Source organism: Macaca nemestrina, chromosome 4 (genome assembly GCF_043159975.1).
Source record: "Macaca nemestrina isolate mMacNem1 chromosome 4, mMacNem.hap1, whole genome shotgun sequence".
NCBI lineage: Eukaryota > Metazoa > Chordata > Mammalia > Primates > Cercopithecidae > Macaca > Macaca nemestrina.
In genome coordinates, this window is record NC_092128.1 from 107373676 (window position 1) to 107401480 (window position 27805).

Genomic DNA, 27805 nt, shown 5'->3' on the forward strand with positions numbered 1-27805 from the left:
GATTTCCTACTCAACTCCTGCCCCCAAATGCCTCATTGTTCTTCTTTGAAAGACACTATTTTGAAAACTGGTAAAGAGAATCAAGTATTTATCCTGCCTACCATATGTAAATTGTATAACTTTAGGATAACCAAATAGTTGATGAGGCCAGTTTCTCTCTATCCCTTTAATAAATAAAGAAGGAATTATAAAATTAGGATATCAACCTTTTGCAACCTCTAATGGTTCCAAGGATCCAGACAACAATCATCAGTGCCTGCTAACATCCAAGAAAGGGGAGCAAGAAATCACCATGAAAGTACAAACACCACTGCTACTGCTTAGAAAGGGAGCCTGAATTTGATTAATCCTTTAACTACAATTCATAGGACATACAGGGGACAGATGAATATATGAATTATACTGCAGGTTGTGGTGAGAACAATAATACCCGCCTTCCAAAGATACCCACATTCTACTCCCTGGATCCTGAGAATATGTCAGGTTCTGTGGAAAAGGGACTTAAGGTTGCTATCCGCTGACCTTAAAATAGAGAGATAATCTTGGATTATCCAAGCAGGCCCAATGTAATCCCAGAGGTCCTTAAAAGTGAGAGAAGGAAACAGAAGAAGAGTCAGAGTCAGAGAAGTGAGAGGTAGAGGGAGATCCGACTATGGAAGAGGAGGCTGAAGTGATGTGATGAAAAGGTTCAACCGGCCATTGCAATGGATGGAGGCCAAAGAGTGCAGGTGGACTCCTGAGTGAAAAAGACAAGGGAAAATTCTTCCCTAGAGCCTCCAGAAAGGAACACAGCCCTGCTGACACCTTGATTTTAGCCCAGGATACTCACATTTGACTTTTGAAGTCCAGAATTGGAAGATAATAAATTTGTGTTCTTTAACACTAAATTTGTGGCAGTTTGTTACAACAGCAACAGTAAGCTAATACATAAACTTATAATCAGCACAGTCTAGACTATTAACATTACAGGTTTAATGACCTGTTTTTCCCAATAAATAAATTTCAAGGAAAAAAGGCACATGCTCATGATTGTGAGAGACAGAGAAAGAGAAATCTGTAGATTCAGAGAAACCTAAGAAACATGTCAACCAACTGCTACGCATGGATCTTATTTGCATTCTGACTTGAACAAAGTATGAAAGAAAAAAACACACAAATGAGACAATTAGAGAAATCTGAAAATTGACGGCACATGGTTTAATAAATAAATACCACATTATTAATTTATTTGTGATCAGGGTATTGCAGTTACAGATTTTAAATTGAGTCTTTATTATTGGGAGACGCATACAGGAATATTTATACATAAAGTGATATCCAGATTTGCTTCAAAATAATCATGGGTGATGGTGGAAGAGTAGATGGGAGCACAGATGAACCAGATTGGCCATGAGTTGGTGACTGCAGAAGCTGAGCGATGGGCCTGCCAGGAATGTGCGAGCTCAGTGCCTGCTCCTTCTCTTCCTAGCTCCACAGTGTAGGGGTTAAGTGAGGGGCTTCTGGAGCAAGGCTGCCGGTGTTTAAATCCCAGCTCCGTCTCTTACTACTTGTGTGACCCTGAACACGTTTCTGAAGCTCTCTTGCCTCATTTCCCTCTTTTAGTAAATGGGGATTCTTTCAGAGTTATATGAGGGTTAACTGGGGTGAAATATACATATAAAGCATTAATGGTGCCTGGCAGAGAGTAAGCCAGGGTCGTTATACTTATAGTTGACCCTTGAACAACATGGGTTTTAACTGTGTGGGTCACTTATACATGGATTTTTTTTTTTTTCAGTAAAACTTCCACCAAGTGTGCCTGTCCCTCCTGCTTCCCCTTCCACCTCTTCCACCTCTCCAGCCTCTGCCACCCCTGAGACCTCAAGACCAACCTGTCCTCTTCCTTCTCCTCATCCTACTCAATGTGAAGACGATAAGGATGAAGACCTTTATGATGATTCTCTTCCACTTAATGAACAGTAAACATATTTTCTCTTCCTTATGATTTTCTTAACATTTTCTTTTCCCTAGCTTACTTTATGGTAAGAATACAGTATATAATACACATAACATACAAAATGTGTGTGAATCAACTGCTTATGCTATGGGGAAGTCTTCTTTCTGGTCAACAGTAGGCTATCAACAGTTAAGTTTTTGGGGAGTCAAAAGTTATGGGCAGATTTTCAACTGTGTGGGGGGTCGGTGCCCATAACCCCCATGCTGTTCAAGGGCAACTGTATTAACCTTTCTATTGTTGAGGGTATTCAGTTCTGGGAGGTCTCTCCCTGCTCATTTGATAAATGAGAATGTCTCTAATAGAACTTTCTATTGTATGTTGTAATTATGGAAATAAAATGAGGTAATAGAAAGTGGTCTGAAGTAATTAAAAGTGTTCACAAGCATATGGCATTTTTCTCTTCATTGTATCTATAAGAAGTGGCAGATATGAATAAAAATCTGGCAGTCCCAGAGCATTTATCTTGATCTGGAATTAATGTACACTGGGGAAAACAGCCTTGCATAGATTTAAATAACATCCAAAGTTCTACTATTTTAAGTAGTTTTGTATACAGCTCTATACATCTTGAATATGGTGGCCTGTGTAGAACCGCAATTTTATTTAAAAACAGAAACAGTAGGACACAGTATGTATTTTCAGAAAGATGAAGACAAAGTCTTACCCTTCAGCAAACTAAATGTCAAGTGACACAGAATTATATTTAAGCACCATTCTAAATGCAGGATTTGTGTCTAATCTTTCCTCTCTCTTTGGGATATACAATTTTATTCAAAAGCTTCAAACCAGTGAAAACCAGATACTGAATAACTTCTAAATGAGCTAAATGTCCTAGGGGAAATGGGGAACAAAAATCAGATTCTATTAAAATGTTCTCTTCCTTTCTAAAAGCTGTTTATACAACCACATGCAAAACAAAAATTTGAATGGTATCATCTAAAAATAAAAGTTTCAAGCATGATGTTGGGTTCCAGTTTATAAAAGAAAGTTAAATCAGCCGTAACTGCCACTTTATCTTACAAATGCATTTTCCTAGATTTATGCTAAATATTTTAAATATAGCTGACAGCGTGCTGCAAGAAGAGAAACAAATTATACATATAACAAGATGTCAGAAAGGAATAAAAGCATCTCGAAAATAAAATCCCAACAGCAGAGACAGCCCTAAACCTCTTAAAATAGCTTAAAGAAATTTGGTAGAAAACCTACTTCCTCAGATGTTTTAAAGAGAGAGACCAGTTTATCTTGGGAAAATCCAGACCAAAACCGAAAAATTCAATGAAAACCAAAGCTGTAACCAGGGCCGCTTCTTTCTCTGGATTAACAACTATGCCTTTGCTGCATTTGAGGCCTTTTACATCCTTTTTCTTTACCAGGCTACTAAGAAGTTGAATCTGTTGCAAGGGGCAGTTTGTCAAGAGGTTTCTATTCTACTCCAAGTCAGCAAGATGCCCCTTGGTGCGTCATTTTTTTGGGCAGATCTATTTTTCTTAAGCAAAATTTCTTTCTTTCTAATATTTTTCTTGAGAAAAGATTACATTCTCTCACAAATTATCCCCCCTGAGACCCTTACCTCATGCTTGTCAGGAGCGATGAAGTTCAGTTGGCAGTTTGAGTCATACAAGATGGAGAAAGCGAGTTCAAGCACCTCCTACAAGAGATGAGAGAAAACAGCACCTTAAGGAAAATCGGCACATTTCATTTTGCTGTTGCAAATGGCTGCACATTGACCATGGAACAGGGCCAGCTTGTCTAGACAAGCAGAGCTGCAATGAGGCTGATGGAAGGAGGAACCATGTTCTTCAAGGTTCACGGCATGATTCCTTCTCTCCATTCAGGGCGGTCTGTGTACCATCTCATTTAATTCACATGCAGCCCATGTAGCAAGTGTTTTCATCCCCTTTATGACGCGGGGCTTAGAGAGGTTCAATGAGTGTCCAAGGTGACAGCCCTCGCCTCCGCCACCAAAACCGTGTTATTCTCCTTTCTTTGCATCTCCCTTCCAGAGAGGCCACAAAAAAACAGTAAACTCCCAATCAACAGCATTAAGGGCTGTCCTTCCTTCTATCATCCTAAGACAGACAGAGAGGCCCACCGAGGTATGAATTCACTAAAATGTGGACGCCACGCCAGCTGTAAGGAGGCTTCTAGGTGAACCCATTATCTTTACATCTGTCCTTTGACCTCTGAGCTACTGTACAGTAAAGGCTACACAAAGCTTAGGTTTTACCCAGCAGAGACTCCAAGGTATGATCGAGAAGCATGGTCTCACTCATTGGTGATCACTTACGGAGTACACACAATTAGCCAGGCCCCAAAGGTCCGGGGACCAAGTGACATTTTCATTTCATTGCAGATGAATGACCAATGGCCAAGGCAGTCAGTGTCATGTCTAATATGTACATTAAACCACACTTCTCAGACTGTACATGCTGTACCAATACTGGGTAGGACGATCATTCTAGTGGTCTGAGTGGTCAGCAGAAGATGAGAATCATCAGCTCATCTCAGCATCCTGAGGACTCCTAGTCTGGAGGGGAAGGGCCAAGTGTATCCAAACCAATGCTCTACACTGTTCCAGCATGGAGGTTCTAGTATGCCTTCCTTCTCTGTGCTTCTATTAGGCACCAGGGATGACCATCCCTCTCCCCTCCTGTGATCTGAGAGCCATATTGCTCAGTAATTGCCCACAAAGCATTCTTTCTTAGGGAGCCAGATCTCTTCACATCATCCTCTACCTTGATATCTGTTAGAGAGTTTGTCTTTCACCTGTGACTCACAGCAAAAATGCTCCAGAAAGATAAAAGGCAAAAAGATGAGGTCAGTGCCTACAGATTTCAGAATTTCAGACGGATTAAAGAATTATTCCAAAGTGGCTGCATCCCTCTCCCGACACAGTCCATCATCTAACTATTTCTGGCTCTCGTGGAGTTCTCAGTGTCTGGTTCACCTCCAGCTGTCCCTCAATGAGAGGTGGCAGGACTTGTTCTGAGGATAGACCTACCAGCATCTCACATTCATAAGGTCTCCTCACCTTGACAGAAATAGAAACAAGGGAAGGAAAGAATGCTGAGTCGTGGAGTGGGAGCTATTCTGCAAAAATGCTCTCCTCATTTTCTATTCTTCTTCTTTAGGCCCTGACTCAGGCCTACCCAGTAAAGACAATAATGTAAAAAGGAAGTTTGCTGAAACAAGCAAACAAAAACAATTTGCCATTAAGTACAGCATCTGTTTCCATAACCATCTCTCTTGGGACTTTTAATTTATAAATTAAAAGAGTCACAGACTTACTATTAGTACTATAAATTCATATCATCCTTTAAAAAAAATCAGTATGAAAATCATATCAAGAACCAGAGATGCTATGCCTGAGATAATTTCAAAAGAAAAATTCAAAAGAAAGCAAAAGCCAAATATTATTATCTGAAAGAACATTATGAGAAACTAACCTCTCCCTCTTTTGGGTAATAAAGATATCATAAATTAGCCACCAAGGGAAATATGTTTGGCCAATCATTCAGTAAGATAATTATGGGGAGCCGAAGCTAAGTGGAGAAAAGCATGAGACATGAACACCGTGTACACACTGATCACAATTATGAATAATTCCTACTTATGGACAGAGACTGGAAAGAAATATGGGAAATGAAAATAATTATGGTAAGGTGACAGGTCATAGGTCATTATCTCTTCTTACAACTGTTTTTTCAACAAAATGCTATGCTATAATTTCAAAAATTCATAAAAATTATTCTCAGATTTGGCATGTTCATTAAAATGACAATTTCTTCACTAATCTTGGAGTCATTTATTAGGCAAACTCTCTGACTCATACTTGAGAGATTGGAGAAAAAGGAGGGAGTGAACTTTGCTTCTGAACAACCAGTCAGGATATTACAGGGGGCCCTCAGAGGTAAACAGGAAAAGGTAAAGTTCATCCAGGCCCCTTTGGGCTGACCGTGGGTGACAAGTGCCTGACTGCTCAGGGAGATCACGTGGCTGATCACCCCTGGCTGACAAGAGCTGGTGTGAACAGCACCACAGCCCAGATGTGCTCCCGACAGGATGCTGAAGTCACTCGAGACCGGAGTGTCAGCGTGGTTACTGCTGTGATACTTTCTCTTCTGCAGGGGGATGGAGAAGGAAGGAAAAGGAGGGAGCATGCGAACTTTGGGCTTTGCCCTTCTATGACATATACCACTCACGACGTGAATGATCGGAACTGTCATGACCTAGATTCCTGATAAACACAGGCAAGAAATGGGAAATTCGTGAGAATGTCAATTCCCACTTTAATTTCACCAAAGCTGCCTGGGAGGGGGTGGGAGGAATTAATTCTCTGAGCTGCATGTCTGTGTTAAAGGGTGCTATCGCTTATAATGGGTTTTATTGATGTCTCTGGCTTGCTGTTGTTGAGTCATTGGTGAAGGTCAGCTCTTCAGCACTTGGAGCAGGGAGGCTGCAGAGCTGGGAGCAATGGCACCTCTCAGGCTAACACTCCAGAAGCTGCCACCTGTCCACACCGCCCATGAGGGAGAAGGTGCCAGGTGGTGAAGGAGTAGACTGTCACTGATCTGTGTCCCTCTCAGGGCCTACTTGCCTCCACACACCACAACACTCACTTAGACATCGAATGCTCAGGGGCTTTGTTGCTCATGACTGAAGCTCTTTTATTCCTCTGGTTTTAATGCAGTGAAAAATTACATCTAGAAGCAGCTTCTCTCCATTCTCTGCTGCACTGATGCCTGCTTGCCACCTTGTCATGTGGAGGAAGCCTGAGTTCTAGGGAAAGTGGAGGCAGAGGAAACCGAACATCCTTTCATGCCCTGAGGCCCCTGACCTTTGTACTCAACGCTCTGGCCCTGGGACAGATGACAAGGCACACTGTGTCAGCGGATGCTCAGGAAAATGGTTCCTGGGTTTGGGGACTGCCATCTTCCATGGGTCAAATGAGGGACTGACTGATGACAAGAGTAGAGTTCTATGCAACACATTTTCAGTGTGCAGTGTTGGCTGTCAATCCTTATGTTGTTGGAGGGTAACGCACCACATTTGGCCATTTTGCTAGCATTCACTTAACTATGCTGGTTCTCTATTTATCCAGGTCATCATGAGGGCAAAACCTTTTGATAAAAGACACAGGATATAACTTGGCATGTGTGTGGGTGTTAAATTATGGTCACAGAAATAGCAGTAGATTTCAGAGCTATAGTGTATTACTGCCCAGATATCTATGAATTTGAGTTTCTATTTTAGAAGGCAAAAACCAATCATTCATGTCATCCACTCACTCATGTAGTACACAACAGAGATTACCTTCTTCAGGTAGTTATAACTCTCCAGCCCCCATCTATCTTAGCAGCGTAACTGGCCAAGAGTTCTCCAACTCACATTCTTCTCCTCATCCCCATCCATCCTATACTCCAAATTCAGTGTTTCCCAATTAGAGGATGCTGTTCACATGAGCAAAGGCCCTTGTGCCTTTACAGACTGTTTCCTCCTCTTGGAAAGTCTTCTCCTCACTTCTCTGCCTGGCCAATTCCTTTTCAAAAGCTAGATCAGATGCCATTTCCGGCATCGGCCTTTCTCAATTCTTCCAGGCTCCCTCTGTGTTTAATTTTTTTTGGCATAAACATATTAAATTGTAATTGCATATTTAAATATAAATTTTATCTACTGGACACCTAGGACCAGAGGCCAGGTCATATTTATCTTTGGATTCCTGGCACCTAGGACAAAGGAGATGCTCAATACATTGCTGAATGAATGAATGAGTGGATGATGAATGAAGTAAATGTGAATAAAGGGCTTTCTGGCTAAGACCAGGATTTTCAAACTGATGCAAGGACATCAGCTTCAGTAGAATATGCTTCTTATTTCAGGTTTAAGCACCACACTAGAAAAACAAATGCTTAATTCTGGCAAATAGGAAGATGGAAGCTTCTCATATACCAAATACACTCCTATCTGAATCAATGAATCTTCACTCTGGTGGTTTCATGTTGACTGTTGAACTAAAAGCCCCAAATCCAGTCAAACAAGTACCAAGAATGCCCACCTTAAAGCACACAGCCACAAACCAGCTTATCTTTATAGAGTTTGAATTTAGAATCCTTAATCCTTGTAAATCTAAACCTTCCAACTGAATTTCCATCTACTCGTGGCAATTCTTTTCAAGTCTCAATGAGAAATTTTCTGATCCCTGTGTGAAGAACCCAGCATTTCTTGTCTCCATAAAAATGTGCCTGCTGCACTGACCTCTGTTAAACAGAGTAGACTCTAAGCTCCAGAAAGACAGGACCCCGGCTACCCCATTTACATCCTATGCTATTTCAGGCACTCCCATGCTGGCTGACTGGATGACTGACTACATGAACAAATGCCTCTGCAGCAGACACCCCAAGGGAAAGGACCAATTTTCTTCTTTCTGTTCTCAGGGCCCTGCTGGGAACATCAGCAGAGACTGAGTGGGTGAGAGGATGATCAGTTACCAACACTCTGCCATTAACGAACTATCTCCTTTACTGATGCCAATGTCTCAGTTTGCCTTGCTCGGTCATTAAGTTAACCATGGGTCTCATGGCACAAAATGTCAAAAGCTGTTCCACAGCTGGAAACACTGTCCAAAGAGCCAGCAATTTGCCTTGGTTATCGTCCATCCACTGTGCACTGACAGACCTCTTATGAACACATTTTGGTCGATTCTCCTTTTAGGCTGCAGGTCCCCCTTTCCTACCCAGAAATCCCAGAGGTAGACAGGGGGGCACCTCTGGAGTACAGGGAAAGGGGTGTGGGTTGGGGGGTTCTGCAGGTAAAATTGTGGCTTTCCTTCTGCCTTTTGATATTTTTGCTTGATGACATGGTATATATGAATGCTATTAACATTGCAAAACAAGTAAATTCCATATATTTGCCAATTAAAGGGCCAGGCTGCTTGAAATTCTGCTAGTATCATCCCTCATGTCAGACTGGAAGGGCCCAGGGTAGCTAGAAATATGGGCCAGTGAGTCCCAGGAACTAGCCTCTATTTGCAGTCTTATCTGTTTACAGTAGCGTACTCCATCCATCCATCATCCTCCAGCTGTCCATCCATCATCCATCTATCCATCATCATCCATCCTGTGTTTTATGAGTGTCATGACAATACGTGAAAAATAAAGGTTGCAAAACATCATTTACTCGGTTTTACTTTTTTAGTCTCCTTTAAGTAGAGAGGAGTCTGATACAAGAAGGCCAAATATACTACCTCACATGTTCAAATGAAATCATCTCCACATCTGTTATACTGGTGACTCTCATTTTTTTCTTGGTTGGCCAGGCTAAAAGTTTATCAATTTTATTCATCTTTTCAAAGTACCAGTTTTTGGTTTTGATTTTCTCTACTGATTTCAGTTTCATTGATTTCTGCTCTAAATTTTATTTCTTTTTTTTCCTGCTTGCTTTAGGCTTAAATTGCTCTCCTTTCTTAGTGTCCTAAGGTGGAAGCTTTATTGATTTTAGTTATTTTTTCTTTTCTAATGTAGTCATTCAATGCTATAAATTTCCCTCTAAGCACTGCCTTCACTGCATCCCACACATTTTGGTAAGCTGGATTTTCATTTTATTTAGTTTGAAACATTGTGCAATTTCTCTTGGGAATTCTTCCTGGAACTGTGGGTTATTTAGAAGTGTGTTGTTAAATTTCCAAATATTTGGGGGATTTTCCAGCTGTCTTTCTGCTACTGATTTCTAGTTTAATTCCACTGTGATCTGAGAACATACTTTGTATAACTACTGTTCTTTAAATTTTTTAAGACATGTTTTACAATCCAAAACGTGGTCTATCTTGGTGAATGTTTCCTTTGAGCTCGTGAAGGATGTGTATTCTGCCGTTGCTCAGTGGATTATTCTATTAATATCAATTAGATCAAGCTGATTTATGGTGCTGCTCAGGTTATCAATATTCTTGATTTTCTGCCTGCCTGGTGTATTGATTACTGACCGAGGGATGTTGAAGTCTCCGATATATTAATAGTAATGAATTTGTCTATTTCTCCTTTCTGTTCTATCAGTTTCATAACTCATGTATTTTGATATCTTCATGTTAAGTTCAGACATGTTAAGGATTATTATGTCTTCTTGGACATCTGACTTTCCACATTCCATGGTGATGGTTTGCCTTCAACCTCAGTTCTAGGATAGGTCCAAGAAAACTTGCTGATTTTCACTTTGTTCTGCTGCTTTTTTTTTTTTTTTTTTTTTTGAGACGGAGTTTCACTCTTGTTGCCCAGGCTAGAGTGCAGTGACGTGATCTCGGCTCACCGCAACCTCTGCCTCCCGGGTTCAAGCGATTCTCCTGCCTCAGCCTCCCAAGTAGCTGGGACTACAGGCGCCTGCCACCACACCTGGCTACTTTTTTGTATTTTTAGTAGAGACGAGGTTTCACTATGTTGGCCAGGCTGTTGGTCTCGAACTCCTGACCTCGTGATCCGCCCACCTCGGCCTCCCAAAGTGCTGGGATTACAGGAGTAAGCCACCGCACCTGGCCCACTTCTCCTTTTTGTGAGGATGGGAGCACAACTCTCAAGCTCTTTACATGTTGGGGCTGAAACATGTGGTCCCTCCACACCTATTTTACATAATTCCCTGTCTTTATTTAGCACACTTGAACTCTGGCAGGTTGCTATTTTTCCAGGTACACCCTTCCTGGTCTTCTCTGGGTTGCAGACTCCCAGACCCCTATTATTGCCAATTTCTCCACACTGTTTCCAGCTCAGCCCCAAGTGTTATGTAAACGTGGGGACCTTCTTGGCTGAAGCAGAACCAGTGCTCTCTGAGATTGTGGAGAGAATACCTGACATGGGCAGCATATGGTAATCCTGGCTGGTGTTGAAGAAAGTCTGCCCCACAAGAGGCGAACCATGAAAACTGGAGATTTGCTGCTAAAGCTAAGGATGCTTCTCTAATCTGCTCAGCTATAGAATCTCTGTCTCCCCACAGCATGCAGAAGAGAGAAACGGAAACCCCCGTTGGTGCTGTGTAACAGAGAGGCCATAGATCCTGGCCTCTTGGGCATACCCTGCCATCAGTATGCTTGCCAATCAAATGTGTTACATGACAGTGCTGTGCTGGGCTCAACAAAGTAGGAGTTCCCATGGAGTTGAGGTGAGTTATACTTATAGAACTTAAGAAGGAAAGATCTTACAATCAGCCTCTTCAGCTGCATCCCCTGCCCTCTGCCTTCCTGAACAGTATTTTCACAGCACTTTTGTTTTTCCTTAACTATAGATAGGGCCATCCTACAAAGAACTGGATTCTCTTTGTCTTACAACAATAGAAATTACAGAGTGGAAACTATTTATTTTAACTCTGATTGGTAAATAGATTGTATATCATTTTAGTGTCCCTCTTAGACACTGACACTGGAAATAAAGATGCAATCTATTGCTCTATGTGACATTTTTGGTACCAGATTATCTGGGTACTCCAGATAATCTGGATACTTTTGTTCATTAATGGTATAGATCACAAGATTCTAAGAGGCATAAACAAAGAACTGGCTCCCTGATGGCCTTTCCAGCGGGCAAGAGAAATTCTTTTATCTTTTCAAATAATGTTCCCTCCTGTGCCCTCTGTAATGGAATGATAATGGAATGGTTGGTAAACTAGGAGGGGATGGTGAAAGGTATTGCAGTATGAAAGGTATTGCAGGGCTTAATACACACCTCTGGGAAAATTTTCTCCTTCAGTCTGAGTTGGAGATATTTCACAGCCTACTTTCCACAATGCTAAAGGGTATCAGGCCTTTAAAATTTTCTAAGATGCTTTGAGTCAGCTGCTCTCTGCCTGTCCTAGGCTTCGCTGAGAGCCCGGGGAGGATATTAAGAGCATGATTACAGCAGGAGAAAATGAAAGATGTTGGGGTGGAAGTTGGAGAAGGGAGAAATAAACATAAATGGGGGAGGTGAGGAGAGGCCCAGGGAATGGATGGATGAGCAGAGGGGGCTCAAGAGAGGACAAAGTGACAATAGTAAGGGCAATTCTCAGGGTTGGAAGTAGACAGGAAGTGAGAGAATGGAAGAGATGGTAAGCATCAGAAAAGTCATCAGGAAGAGAAAGAATGAGGGTAAGAGATGTAAATGGAATCGGGACAGGAAACAGGAGAGCTGAGTAAGAGAGGTGTGTCGGAACACATGCACACACACAAACACTGCTATAAAGGAGGGCTGGGCTGGCTGCAGTTGCTGACTGCATTGGGCAAACAGAGTTATTTGCAATAATCTGGAAATCATACCTTGTTTTGTTTAAGGGCACCTTTCTCTTTCATATGAGGGCAGTCCTTTCCCGTCACCACGGCTTTGATATCTGCCACCGGCACTGCAATTCATAAAAGAAAATGCAAGTAACTACACCATGTGAAAGCTTCGATGTCAATAAAGAAGCAGGACTAAGCACTGGGTCCGCTACTGTGGTTGTCATTCCCAGAAACTACTGCAAAAAGAGAAAAGAAGATTGTGGAAAAGAGGAAGAGAAGCCAGGTACTGTCCCAGGACTAGAAACTAAAATATATCTTATATTCTCATAAAAAGCATCCCTGGGGAGAAAGAACTTGCTTGTAAGCAGAATTTGGTTCAGTGAAACAAAGACCTATAAAAAAACACCCATCATAGTACTGTTTGAAGTGATGGCATTAGAAGCAGTAGTAGAAATAACAGTGACCGTAGTAACAACAGTGATACTCATACTGATATTACAGAGGGCTCCTGTGTGACAAGAGCAATGCCAAGTGCTTTACATATATCAGTATCTCTTGCTATAGCATTTGCATCTATTTAGTTTCTGAGTTTTTGGATAATGAGAGAAAGCAGCCCTCCCTCAAAAAATTTATCCCACTCTAAATAGTTCTGAACTCTCACTCTCCAAAATCTCTTTCTCTGCCATCTCATTAATTCTGTAAAGCAGGTTTTATTATCCCTGTTTTACAGACAACAAAACTAAACTCAATTAAACAAAGGGAGAATTCCTTTCTGATACAGGATTCTGGAAATAATGCAGTTAGACAAAATGATGTTATCTTATGTCTTACTCTGGAGTTGGAGGAAGATAAGAAAAGATATGGAAGGGTTTGTGCACTTAAAACTTTTGTTAAGATCAGGTGAAAGAGTCTGGGAACAGTAAGTGGATCATGCCTGTAATTCTAGCACTTTGAAGGGCTAAGGCAGGAGGATTGCTTAAGGCCAGGACATTGAGACCAGCCTTGGTAACATAGGGAGACCCTGTCTCTACAAAAAATGAAATGAAAATAAAAAATTAAAAACAAAAAGATCAACTGAAAGAAAGAAGGCAATAGGATGGTTTGGAACCTTAATTTAAAGTAATGCAAAGTCATCTGCCCCTCTCCAATCCCTAACCCTTCAGCCCCACATGGGTTTATGAATCAAGGTATGCACACTGGCTAGTGTGGCTTTACCAAGAATTTGGGATATGTGGGAATGCCAAGTAATCAATTCCTTAGACTCTCTTAATGATGAAGATGATGAGAGATTTCATAGTTAAAGCTCACATCTTTTTATTGGGCAACTGGGTTGTGAATGTGAGAGATAAGGATAAAATTACAGAATACCTAGAATATTAAAACAATAGACAGGAAGGCCTCAAAAGCTAACATTTTCCAGGTACCCTAAAATTGCTAAGAATTTGGTCCATATCTGTTGACACTCCTAGAATATTAAAACAATAGACAAGAAGGCCTCAAATGCTAACATTTTCCAGGTGCCCTAAAATTACTAAGAACTTTGTCCATATCTGTTGACACTCCTAGGCCTCTCTGTAACCCTAAGAAGAGTGGGGTTGTGATGAATCCTCCAGGAATCTCTGTAGGTTCCCCTGCCATATCTCACCACATCTTGCAACCTGATTCTGGACCCTTCTGGTAGACATTACTTGTAGTTATGAATAGCTGTCTCTCCTTTCCTTCTGGACACATAGAAAACTACACTTCCCAGCAACCTTTGCAGTCAGGTCATGTGATTAATTTTAGCCAATGAAATGTGAAAGGAAATGCTACTTTTCTAGGTGGAGGCCCTCCATTCTGTCTTCCCCTGCCGCAGAAACTGAAGGAGTGACCTGTTCCATCCAGATGGCACAGGAGAGGCTCAGGGAATGGATGGATGAGCAGAGGAGGCTCAGGGAAGACAAGGTGACGATAGTCAGAGGGCAATTCTTAGGGCTGGAAATAAACAGGAAGTGAGAAGATGGAAGACATGGTGCACACTGGTCTGTGTTCCTGAGTGACTATATGGAGCAGCCCTTTGCCAACCTGTGTATGTTGTATAAAGTGAGTGAGAAGTAACTTTTTGTTGTGCAAGCCATGGAGATTTTGGGGTTGTTTATCCCTGCAGCACATGGTAGCAATATAGCCCCACCTGACTGATCTCAGATCCCTTTTCTGCCTCTTTGCCTGACCCCCTTGGGGTTGGCATCTTCCTGTGGGTGGTCTCTGTGATTCCTGAACCCACCATTGACCATGAACACTGACTTCAGTTCTCCTCAAATCCATTTTCATAACCAAGAACTGGCCTCCTTTCCCTCAGTAGCTGATCTGGCTGCCTAATCCCTACCCTAGGAAGGGACATTTGGATACTCTGGGAAGTTGGCTAACTTTCCAATGGAAAACCACCATTGAAGGGAATGTGATATAGTCAACAAACTCATTCTAAGAAACGTTCTCAAGATTCAAATAGAGTTTGAGTCACAAGTGCCTTGTAGAAAGTTTTTGTGTTATAATATACAGCATGGTCCATGAACTAGAGAGAGTGTCCACAGTCTACAATTGGTAAGTTAGCCCTTAGCTTTGAAAACCCATTGTATGGAATGTGATAAGAGTAACACCATAGTCTGTCCTGGGGGTGGTCTTCAGAATCTCTAACAGAAAGGCTTCCAAGGAGAAGAGTCACTTTTTCACTAGGTTTTGTGGAAGTACATGTATATTTTTTAACATGCATTGTCCCTTGTCCTAGAGACCAGCTGCTACATCATTCATAGGATTATGACTAAAAGGAAAACAAAAAGTTCTAAAAATACAGTGTAGCTTTTAAAGGTTGCTTTTTGCATAGTTTGTCTCTAGATGCACCAGAAGATTAGGCATTGGAAAGGCTCAAATGCTGGCCTCTCTATTCTCATGAGCAGAAACAGAGGGGTCAGACCCATATCTCCGGAATCTACACTCTAAGGAGACCGCAGGGAGCTCTTGATGACTTCAAAGCCAGGCTAGCATTTTGATGAGGCCTTTTTTATGGAAGCACTATAAAGAAGGGGGGTCCAGATCTGTGAGAATCAGGGTCACCAGTGAAGAACGAACCCTCCCGCCACATTTACCCCCTGGGGCATGGCCTCATTTCTTTCTATGCTTTTTATAGTTTGAGCTGGGTTGAGACCATCTTAATTCAACACTCCTATTTTACAGATGGGAAGACTGACCCTAAAGGGAAGAAATCAATTATGCAATGACACAGAGCTAGGCTAGTAGGGGAAAAGAGCTGGGTTTAGTGATTCTTCTTCCACTCCATGTTCCCTTGTTAGGCCATGATTTCTCCCTTTGTAAGGGGCCAGCCCCCTAAATCATGCTGAGCACAGCCCTAAATGTAGTTATCACTTCAGATGTTCAGGAAACTCTTTGATTGCTAATACCCGTGGAAGGAAGTTTAATTGTGATTTAAAACAAAACTACTACTGAAAAAGCAAATGTGGCCACCCACGATGAAAACAGTTTCAGCTTTCATCACTGAGATCCAAGTTCAGGCAGAAACCATTCAGAGGAAGTAGCTAGGAAGGCTTGAGCTCTTGCTGTGTGCACAGCTCCGTAGTAGAAGCTCCTGTGGGTAGAAATATGAGGAGGTACAGGCTGATCCCAGGATAGCTGCATGAAGAATCTGGTCTCTTTGGCCTAGCAGATCAGCCACATGACATGGAATGGTGGGGAGAGATGTGCCTTTGGAATCAGAGTGCCAGGGTGTGAATTCTACATCCACTAGCCCACTACTACTTTGGGCTTAAGTTTTCAGAACCTCAGTTTCCTTGTCTGCAATGTGTAACTCTAACATTATCTATCCCATATGGTTGCTCTGAGAGTTAAATCCTGATGCTGGAGCTGAGATCACTGTTGATTTTTAATCTAGGCAGTACACAGTAGTGGGTGAAAATCTGGGCCATGGAGTTAGACAGTTACATTCAGATCTTTGCTTTACTATTTACTAATCTTATGACTTTGAATAAGTTACTTAATCTTTCTGTATCTCAGTTTCCTTTCTGTAAAATATGGACAATATTATCTACCTCTTTAGGTTGTTGAGAATAATTTACGTAAAGCCCTTAGCATAGGGCCTGGTATATAGTAAGCACTCAATAAATGCCATTTGCAATTATTCCCATTATCAATAATCAGATAATGTTAATTCTGTAGATGGAGGGACCTGAATTATTCTGTGTGCTTTGGTGACCCAAATTGCCTACGGTGCCTCCCTGTGTTGCCGCTCTCCGCATCCACTGGAGCAGGCTTAATCTTTGCATGGGCGGGTGAGCCAGCACTTTCCTCCCTGCCCCCTCTGATGTGGGAGCGAGGAATGCTGGCCTAGATTCTTTCAAAGGGAGGCAGTGAGGAACCCAGGGCATGGCTGCAAAGCAATGGGGTCCTGTGTGTGTTGGGGGCTATGACAACCTGTAAGTCAGCTTGGGAGGGATATGGGGAAGGTGGGGCTGTAAGAAGATGTCGATTTTCAAAGGCCAAGTTTCCTGACAAAGAAAAGCAACACAAAATGAAAGATTTCCTAAAGCTTTGGAGAAGACAGCCGAAGAGGCACCCTCAATCATGTGCACTGTCTGTATTAAGAAAACTCCATTTTACTATTTGATTTATCAATAGCTCAGTATTCAGCACTGATTAACTCAAGGGGCGCAAGACGATCTCTGCCTTGGTCTCAAGAGAGGGCAATGGTACATGGCAAGAGCAAAGACACTGAACATTAATTAAAGGCACGACTCATTTTTCCAGTGGAACGGGGTTTCTGACTTTTAAGGGTTCCAAAAGGTGGCTATTTTGCTCTAGGCAGAATGCAGAATTGGAATTAAATGCAACCCAAGGTGGCAGGCCTGCAGCAGGAAACCTCAGCTTCCTAGGCCGTTTTTTTTTTGTGTCTCAGGCACAGTATTGCTTCATTTCAACTCATTACATGAGTATCCCCATTTCTCTAGCACATACGTGCAGAAGGATACAATCTTACTAGTACACACACACTCTCTCTCTTTCTCACACACACACTCTCCCACAAGGTGTGGATAAATACTTGTGCAGATAAATAGATCCGCACAAGTATGCAATCTTAGTTCATCATGCAATGGATAAACTGTTTTTGGAGCAGCTCTTTGGAACTTCATTTCAGAGGAAAACGGTTGCTAAGAGTTTTGGAGGCATGGTCAGGAGGGGCTATCACAACCCCTTCAAGAACCAACCTTGCTCAGTGGCCACTGTGAAAAGCTGTGTGGAGATTTGCAGCTGTGGCCTTGCTCTCCTGCACTCACCCTGGCAAGCCGGCTCTCCCTGGCATCAGCACCTCTGGTTCCAGGTTAGTTATTTTCACCCTGGAGTCTTGGGGGTGAGGGTCTTAGCAGAGCTGGGGGACATCAGCTTGTGGGCAAGACCAGGAACTGCCCCTACACAAGGCTTTGTTGCTGTGGCTGCCAATTTCCTAGGTAGCTGGCCATTTAGCATGGGGGTGCTGTGCTAACACCTGGTAAACCTGTCAGTCAAGTGCCTATCTTTGGGTTGAGAAGTGATTACATCCCTGTAAACACGGGGCTAAACACTATGTCCTGTTAGTGGGAGAGCAGATTCACTGGACCATATGGGGAGTCAGGTTGTGTTTGTTCTGTCCTGACCACTTTTCCCCTTGTGACAGGTTAAGAATGGCGCTGTGGGGCCCGGACCTCCTGGGGAGCTGCTGTTTGTTTCAACCAACAATAACCTCTAACTCTTTCTGTTTAACCACTGCAGAGCAGTGATTCCACATCGCTGGGCTCTGGTCAGTTCCTAGTTCACAGGGGAGTTCACACCAGTGAGATTTTCACCAGTTAATAGCAAATGCAGAAAAATGAGGACACCGGTGTGAGTTTTTCAGCGAGCTAATTTAGTTTAGCAGACGGGACTGTCTTTTATCTAAGATTAGGTCCTTCTTACTTTTTATTTTCTGGTAATTGAGGGTCCTTTCTTTCATGAAAGGGTTGTGATATTAAACTTTAGTTAGATTTTATTTTTTTAATATCCTTTTTTTTTTGGCCCAAGTTAAAAGTTAGCAACATACTATTAATTTACTTAAACTTTTTTTTTTTTTTAATAATTATTAGTGAAAGCCACGTTTGGGGAATCACAGCTCTCAAAATATGCATGTCAGAACCGCCTGGAACATCTGTTAAAACAGAGATGGCCGGTCCCCACCCACTGAGTTTCTGATTCAGCTGGGCTGGGGATGGGGTCTGAGAATGTGCATTGCTAAGAAGTTCCGAGGTGATACTGCTGTTGATGTTCCAGGGACCACGTTTAGAGAATCACTGGTCTATAGCTTGGCCAAGGTGGGGTGGGGAAGGCTTGAACTGTAAAGGGAGGATCCTCATTTACAGGTAGAGGCCCAGGACACCCCTAACTCCTGCCCCAAAGCAGGGAGGCATAGACAGTGTCCCAGGCTCTCTGTAGCAGTGGATTTCAGATTTCTTTCTGTAAACCCTGACTTAGGGAGCCAATAATGTGGGCTGGGAAGAAAGTTCTCCTATGAAAGAAAACAAGATTGTTTTCTGAACTAAATGACACTACAAAGACCAGACTGTCCCATTTTTAAGCTGGAGGAAGAGTGAATGTTCCAGGCTGTCTGCCTGAGATGTCAGCGCAGAGTCTGAATGTGTCAGGAAATTTCCCACTCCTGGGTTATTTTCGCCTTCAATGGCCGTGAGTTGTAAGGAAGGCAATCCAGATTTGTCTTCCATGGGCCCCAGGGTGACAGGACAGAAGGTGTGAGACTCTGGGTAAGGACTCTATCTGGGACACGCTTATCTGAATACTGCAAGGTCAAGGTGACTTTTAAAGGTTATTTAAAAGTGCTCTGAATGTTTTCTCCCTCTCGGATTTTTCTACCTGGGATATCCTCTGAGGCTACGTTCATTTTATCTCATTTCTCCTCAAATTAATTTATCACCCTTGTGTATTTCAGTGTTTCTATAATACTTGTTTAATTTGTATGGCTAACACTGTCAAAATAACCTGGCACCTGGTTCCGTGTGGGGCTAAAAGAATCCTGCACATTACTGTCTCTTCAAAAGCATGCATGTTAAAACAGACAACATACAGAAAAAGTCAAAAAATATACAAGAGAAATATTTAGCAAACAGTAGAGGTAACTGATCATCATTTTCAGTGTCTTTGAGGGAAACTAGCTATATTTGGACCTGCCATTAACTCTGTGTCATAACTATGGGATACACAAAATTGTAAAGAATAAATGTTGTAGGGGTCAGGCATATACATTATGAAAATAAGAAATTATTATGGGTTTTCAGAAAAAGACAACTGACAGAGTCAGGTTTGTATTGGTTTTGCTCCTTGACACAGCACCTGGATAAACAATGTAAAATGCGGACATTTGAACCCCAAGTTTACGTCTTTCAGTGAAGATACCTTTGCATCCATTTTACATTCTCCCCTGTTCAGTTCCAAAGCCCAAGTCCATCCAGGTCTTGCACTTGATGAGATGGCTCAGGCCAAGACTTACAACTAGATGAGATGTGTTCAAAGGGCTTACTTAGGCTGATAGTTTCGCTGCATGATATATTGTGATTAGGAAACAACCAACGGACCAACACTCAGGCCTCTGCCAAGGAGAGCTACTTACGTTTGTCCTGCAAGGAATCGTGAGGCACTTCTCCCTGAGGACTCTCTTCTAAGTCTCCGTAATGCAGGACTTTGTGATTTGGCGAAAGCCGACAATACCAAAACTTGTCTGAGAGAAAAAACACAAGTTTACAAGGTAAGTGATTCTGGTTTATAGAAATATGATCCTGGTTATTTCTTAATACTCTTGCCTAGAGGAAACAAGCAGTTCATCTGATTTTAAGTCCTGAGGAAGGATGAATTCTAGGGCCCTGCACAGTAACTTCCCTTTTGAGTTTGATATTTACTTATCACCTGTCCTGCTTGCTATACATTTGGTAACCATTAGTAAAGTCATCGACCCCTTCAAGCTCAACAGCAATAGATTTTAAGAGGTGGTGGTTTCCAGAGGGTATTTTATCACTAATGATAACCACCATAGGAACTGCTCCGTATTCATTTACAGACAAAAGAGGGAGGGAGATGTAGAAAAAAACAGATTTCTCAGAATGTTTCTGCTTCCACTTTCCTCTCTGAGAATTTCAGACTGTTGAGACAGTTGTGTCCAAGGCCATATTTTAGCTGATACAACAAACCCCTACCCTAGGCTACTACACACACATTAATCATGAACGAATTGTTAGGCAACTGGTGATACACACGGTGGGTGGGATTCATGAGGAATTCATCTAAATAATTCAGGGATTTAGCTACAGAATGGGGACATGCACAATCATTCTCCTCTCTAATTCCCAGAATTTGCTTATCTGGATAGGCATGACCAGGGGATTAGGATCATTCTTATAAACAACTTCCTCAACTTTACTGCCTCAGTCTCTCAAAAGTGAGAAGAAATTTTGAGTAAGCCTATGAGGCAGGAAGAAAGAGGCAAAGAGCACTTTTTATAGATTAGGGACTTGAACTGTGACAGCAATGCTTGTGCAGCTGTCTCCTCCAGGAAGCCCCCTTTGATCCCTGCAGCTGAAGGGCCTCTCCCCATCCTCTGAGATGTTCTAGAGTCTCCTTTGCACCACCAGTTTGGCTTGGACTGGCAATATTGGAGCCTAATGTTAACACCTTAGTATTTCCCATTATCTGCTACAGACCCTAGGTAAGCAACTTGCCCTTGAGGGTGTACTGTGAACAATACTGATAGGAGAAGAGGACTCCAGCCCTGACAGTGTGGAAGACTCTCAGTCTCTCTGTTGACAGTCACTGTCTTCATAATTGCAATGTCCCAATCTCTTGGCACAGTGTCTGACACATAAAAGTTGCACAGTTGGTGTTGGCTAAGCTGATAAATGAAGACCCAAGGGGACCTGATCAAAATGCCTAAGGCAAGAAGTGTCTGTCACCTACAAGCCCCTTTGCGCCACTGTGCGGTTGGTACCCTTTGAGGCCTTGGCCAAGTTACCTCATTATTGTGCCTGAAATATAATTTGTTTTGAAGCCACTCTGACTAAAAAGCTCTTCATTATATTTTAAGAAAAGTGGTTTTCTCTCTAAAATTGCTGTCACTGCAAACCCATGGTTTAATTATGATTCTTTTAATAGAAATAGAAGTTTTAAGAATGGAAGTAAAAGCCACACAATGAACAAAGAAAATGCCCAAATTTGATCCACAAAAGGAGAGCGTCTCTGTGATTCTTATCTTCCTTGTCTTTAAATAGGGTTTGAGAATTCCGAAGCATAGTCAGAATACAGCAATCCACAGATTTAAAGGAATCTGAACTCTGGTGGAAAAAATTGAGCAGGAAAAAGGTCATTTAACAGCTAGGAAAACATTTGAAATTGCTAAGTTTCAAAATTATGCCATATATATACCAAACATGGGTCATTTTGCTGGGAGAGCATTTCAAAGGGAGAAAACAGTTATTCTCTGAGTAATTCACAGACATTTAAATTAGGCAAATGTGTACTTATGGGTTTTCCATGAGGACAGCAACTTTGGGAATTTGACTTGTAACTCACAACAGGAATTGTGAATTCCAGAGCAGGAGGCAATGGCTTTCTGAACGTCAACAGTGCTGTTGGGGGCCTGTGGCAGCTGCCTCTCCGCACAGGTTCTTTCCCCTGCCCTTCGTGGCTGTGATGATCAGAAAGCCAGCTGGAGAAATCTGCCATAAAGTTTTCCTTTCCTTGCTGCATCTAGGTGATATGTTTGGCTAAGTGAGCAACTAAAGGGTGATAGAGGCTGGGAAGGAAGACAGTGAGAAGTAGTACTTGGACATGCTGGGCTTATTGTGAGTTAAATCTTAGCCTGTGCTTTATAGGAATCCCTTACTTCTCGAGCTGGGGTAAGTAAACTCTAGGGGTCAGCAGTGGGACTTGAAGCCAAGCCAATGTGTCACAATCAAACAAGATCAATGACACTCAATTGATTTTGAGGAGAGGAATTAAGAAATTTAACTGGTGCACAGTATAATACAAACATACATTATTGTAGAGTAAATTGCACAGCTTAATATTCACATGTAAGATATATTGATTTGTAAGATTTCAAAAATTTTGCTGCTCTACTTTCAGGATAAATTTGTTTATCCAATGAATACTTGCTGTGTGGCTGTCTACAATGCACACAGCACTCTACTCGGTGTAGTGAAACATCTTTAGAATGGAAGGCAGACATGAAAGACAAGGCCAACGAGCTCAAGGAAAAGGAGCTCCCTCAGTTCTTCATGGCAGCTAAGAGAGAAAGATGTTGTTTCCCAGGTCTGGGAAGTAGGAACTGGGACAAATCAGTAACTCTGGCTAGCCTATGGAGAAAAAAAGGAATGCAGAAATCTCTTGTGCAACACATTTTTACATTTGGAAATGATTATAGAACAGTGGCTATTTATCAGAGTTTCAAGAGGCAAAACAGCCATCTTCCTTGCAAAGTTGCAGTTGATGTTTGTTTAAAGAAAACTCAAAGGGTCTGCAGCAGACAGACTTTCCTCCTTTCCAGAGCTTAAATTCCCTTGACTTGTATGACACCATCTTGTCCTGGTTTTCCTCCTACCTCTATTCTCTTATCCTATACAAGTTTCTTTTCTTCTGTCTACTACTAAAATGATAAAAAGCAAAAAGATCGGTACATCACAGATATAAGTGATGTGTTCCACTCCTCCTCACCAATTAGAAAGTCTTGGATGGATGGCAAAATATTGGAAAAAGGGGCTGAAAAGGCTGAGAAACTTGTCTTGACTCATAATCAAATGGGAGGCTACTCAGCCAGTATCTTCCTCACAGTAAAACGGGAGTCCTAAGGTTTGGAAGGCTTAGACGTTGTGTATTTCTGTCCTGAAGGGAAAGCCGCTACAAGGATAGCATCAGCACAGTGCGTCGACATGTTGGGTGAGACAGTTTCAGTGTCAGCCACCAGCAGCAGCTTGATTTGCAGTTTCTTTTATGGCAAGAAAAATGTGTATTTTCCTTTCAAACCCCAGCATGATGTTACTCGTTCCTTTATCCCTCTGGGCGATGAAAGAGTGAGTTGCATCACTAAAAGCAATTAGCAGGAAGCAGTGAGAACATTACCAAAGATTGTTTACTAGCATTTAGGTGAAAATAAGAGTTAATATGGAGGTCTTCCAGTCAATGACTAATGAGAGTATGTTAATAGCCAGGCTTGGTCTCCAAACCCAAAACAAAATATGGGGAGAATTTTGTGTTTCAATCTTGTGTGTGTGTGTGTGTGTGTGTGTGTGTGTGTGTGTGTGTGTGTGTGAAGGATAAGAGGGAAAAGCTGCTTCCACAGCTCACGAGCCTGGTAAGAAGGGCTGATTAAAGCTATTCCCAATGTCACATAGATTGCTATGGAGCTAATAACCACTGTCAACTGTAATTTTTTGCAGTGTCGTCCAACAGAACTTCCTGCAATGATGGAAATTCTCTATTATCTGTTTTATCCAATACTAAGAAAACAAATTATAAATTTTCTTTCATTTTAAGTAACTTAAACAGCCATAGGTAGTTCTATCAGATAGTGTAGCCCACTGTCTGTTTTCATCATCCAGGCTGAAGATAAGCTTGGGGCTGGTCCCCAGGTCTCTGGGAGAGCCCAGCAAGGTGAACAGTAGCAACCACTGCTAGGTGTGAAATGCCAGCCAGTTCAGTGAGACACAGGGCACAGCAAGAACCAAGCCCCAAGACTGCCTTGGAATCAGGACACATCTTTGTCTTGAGTGCAGAGCCCGCTGTCAGCAGCTGGGGGCTGACCCCGGGGGCCCTAAGAGTCCCATATTAGGGAGGAGAACAGGTTTTTGTAAAAGATGTCTTTAGAACACTTCCATGAGGATTCTGAATTTTCCCAAGGATAACCTAAAATGTGCCAAGTCTTCTGTGTGTTCAGAACAAGGTCAGCTTTCTGCCTAAGGTCCAACCTTTCCAAGTCACAAAACAAGAGGGACCCAGCAATGTGTTTAAAGGGAAATGTCATCTTTCGGGTGATGAGATCTAAGATTTTTTTTGTTGGTGCAAAAAAGGGAAACAACTATCGATACTGACGAAGGGCATCAAATCTTTCTCACTTCACTGAGCTTTCTTTAAAAGGACAGATTTGTGTTTTGATTCTGAATTCTGCCTCCCTGGACACAGCTGCTCACAGCAAATGACCCCTGAGTCCCCAGGTACTTTTCAAGATGATTTGGTCTAACAGATGCCTTGAAGTCACACATACCTGGGTGACACACCTGGTTCTGATTCTTATTAGCTTCGGGGCCTTGGCCTAATTATAAAAACCTCAGAAATCCCTGTTCTTCATAAGTATAATGGTCATAATTATATGAGTAAAATACACATAAAGTATGGATCCTACATCTTCCAGAATTGGTTCTCAAAACATATTTGTACTTTCCTGCTCTTCCAGTCAATAGTAGTCCCTCTCGTCCACACTACTGTCCCTCCATCTTTTGGGAACAATGATTATGCATTATTCTGACCTACTGGGAAGTGCCTTTTTTTTTTTCCTGAAAATGAACTGGCTTTTCATAATTTGAAAATATGTATTTATTTATACCTGCCTTTTTGTAACAAAATATTAAAATAAAATTTCAACCAAGGATGGAGAAAGGAATGACCTGCTCCCCACAACAGGGCAATATGGTTACTGTGCCCGAACACACCACTTGGCTCTAGGTCTTCTGACGGGGCCTCCAGAGCAATGTAAGATATACCAGCCTTGTTGGCAGGAGTGGTAGGCATGCATTTTGCCCAACACTGAGTTCCAAGATAAGCCTGTCATGTCAGCACTTAGGGAATGCCAGTCAATCAAACAGACACTGTCCTCCGCAGGAGGTTTCATGTTATCACTTCTTGAAATGATTTCCAATGTTAGCCCTGGACTCTCACCAAGGCCATTCAATGCAAGTGATTCTGAAAGACCTTCATCTCTGAAATACAAGAGAAGTAGAGGGCAGTTCTTGAGCCTACAGATTCTCATGAAGCAAATAGTGGCTGGTATCATTTGGATCTGTGTCCTCACCAAATCTCATGTGGAATTGTAGTCCCCAGTGTTGGAGGTGGATCCTGGTGGGAGGTGACTGGATCATGGGGGCGGAGTGCTCATGGATGTTTTAGTACCATCCTCCCCTTGGTACTGTATAGTGATAAAGTCCTCTTGAGATCCGGTTATTTAAGTGTGTGGTACTTCCCCTCTCCCTGTCTTCCTCCTGCTGTGGCCATGTGAAGTTCCTTGCTCACCCCTTGCCTTCTACCATGATTGGAAGTTTCCTGAGGCCTCCCCAGAAGCAGAAGCTGTGATGCTTCCTGTACAGCCTGCAGAACTATGAACCAATTAAACCTCTTTTCTTTATAAATTAGCCAGTCTTAGGCATTTCTTTACAGCAATGCGAGAATGGACTCATACAGTGTCCCTAACACAGACAACTTCTGGGGTTTCATCTGAAATCTCTCCTGCAGGAGTCCAGGGAACACAGAAGCCAGGCAATTTCCATGCCAAGGATTCTGTGACCAGGGCTTATACTTCATGGTCAGTAAGTATAAGCTTGGGGAGAGAGTGGAGTGATGCAGGTTAGTGGCCTCCAATGCCACTCCACCTCCTGTGTTTAGAAATCTATATTCTGGCCAGGTGCAGTGGCTCACGCTTGTAATCCCAGCACTTTGGGAGGTGAGGCAAGTGGATCATCTGAGGTCAGGAGTTCAAGACCAGCCTGGCCAACATGGTGAAACCCCGTCTCTACTAAAAATACAAAAAATTACCCAGGCATGGTGGCGGGTACCTGTAATCCCAGCTACTCGGGAGGCTGAGGCAGTAGAATTGCTTGAACTCAGGAGGCAGATGTTGCAGTGAGCCGAGATCATGCCATTGCACTCCAGCCTGGGTGACAGAGCAAGACTCTGTCTCCAAAAAAAAAAAAAAAAAAATTCTATATTGTGAGGCGCTACGAGCTAAAATTAATAGCCAACATCATCAATGAATGTTTGATAATCTGCCCAGCATCAAAGTGCTATAGATGTATAATTTTACTTACCCCTTACGGCTATTTGATAGAGGAACTAACATCATCCCCATTTGAAAGAAGAAGAAAGAGAAGCACAAAGACATTGAGCAGATTGCCCGAGGCTACCCAGCTAGTGAGTAGGGAGCAGGGACTTCAGCCCAGCGGATTGTGTCTTTTGAGAAATATTACCTCCCAGTTCTAATGTGGTTAGAATTCCCAGAAACCCAGATCTGTAAATGTCTGCATCTGACTCTTCCAGTAGCAGAGTTGCACATGAGACAGGCAGAAGGATCGCTAAGTATCAACTCAGGGATCTTCTAGCCAAAGGTGGCATAGTCGAGTACTCTCTATTTGTTCCATCACTTTCCAGTTCTGTAGAACTGTAAGTTCTTTCATATTTTCCCTTATAAAGTTAACTACTTAAAAATTCGGCCGGGCGCGGTGGCTCAAGCCTGTAATCCCAGCACTTTGGGAGGCCGAGGCGGGTGGATCACGAGGTCAGGAGATCGAGACTATCCTGGCTAACATGGTGAAACCCCGTCTCTACTAAAAATACAAAAAACTAGCCGGGCGTGGTGGCGGGCGCCTGTAGTCTCAGCTACTTGGGAGGCTGAGGCGGGAGAATGGCGTGAACCCGGGAGGCGGAGCTTGCAGTGAGCCAGATCACGCCACTGCACTCCAGCCTGGGAGACACAGCGAGACTCCGTCTCAAAAAAAAAAAAAAAAAAAAAAAAAAAAATTCACTCATCTGTATCCTATTCATTGTCAGACAAGTTTAAAGGGAGTATGCTGCTGGCTCCTGCACTGGGAGTGTCTGCTCTTGAACCTGTGATGACATCTGGCAGGCAGTTGTCCATCCCAGTCTGAGGTCTCATGTAGAAGTGCATCTTTTTTGAAGGGATTAAAAATGTCATGTTCTCATTAATCTGTGTAAATCTAAATGGAATGTTTTGATGGGGTGATAGGAAACCAATTTCAGCACAGTCTGCTTTGAATCCCTATTTTTAAGCACAGAACCAGTCACCAGATTTCAAATCCATTTACCAAATACCAAAAAGCCTTCCTTTTTGCACTCGGAAGGATGATTTTGTATTAAACACAGATGGTCATGCTCCCTAGGGAGCTCAACTCATAAATTTATAATCTAGATGCTAATATTTTTTTGTTCAGGAGGTAGTTCATTATTAGAAAATTGGAAAAATTTACAGATACGGGACTAACATTTTTTAAACAACAACAACAACAACAAAAACGCTGTTAATTAATACATCTAGAAACAGGATTATTCTGATAGAACCCATCCACTTCAACCTAGTCAGGGAATTCTCATGACGCAGTAGACTAGAAGGTTAAATTGGTGCTAGGAGCTAGGTTGTGAGGGATTCTAGCTGGGCAGCAGTAGAAGCATTGGGTGTCTATTTGCCATTTCCCATCCCCAAACTTCTGTGTCCTTTGCCCAATGTCAAGTAAGTAAAA

At 42.3% G+C, this 27805-nt stretch overlaps 1 protein-coding gene across 11 annotated transcripts in view; it reads right to left on the bottom strand.

Moving 5' to 3' along the window:
• Window positions 1–27805, bottom strand: part of LOC105497780 (engulfment and cell motility 1) — a 574187-nt gene that overhangs the window by 3439 nt on the left and 542943 nt on the right. For all 11 annotated transcript variants that reach the window (XM_011769137.3, XM_011769131.3, XM_011769139.3 and 8 more), the window contains 3 exons: window positions 19909–20016; window positions 12270–12352; window positions 3570–3647 (listed from right to left, as the gene is read on the bottom strand). In XM_011769137.3, coding sequence (XP_011767439.1) covers window positions 3570–3647; window positions 12270–12352; window positions 19909–20016 — 269 coding nt within the window. The remainder of the gene's footprint in view (window positions 1–3569; window positions 3648–12269; window positions 12353–19908; window positions 20017–27805) is intronic.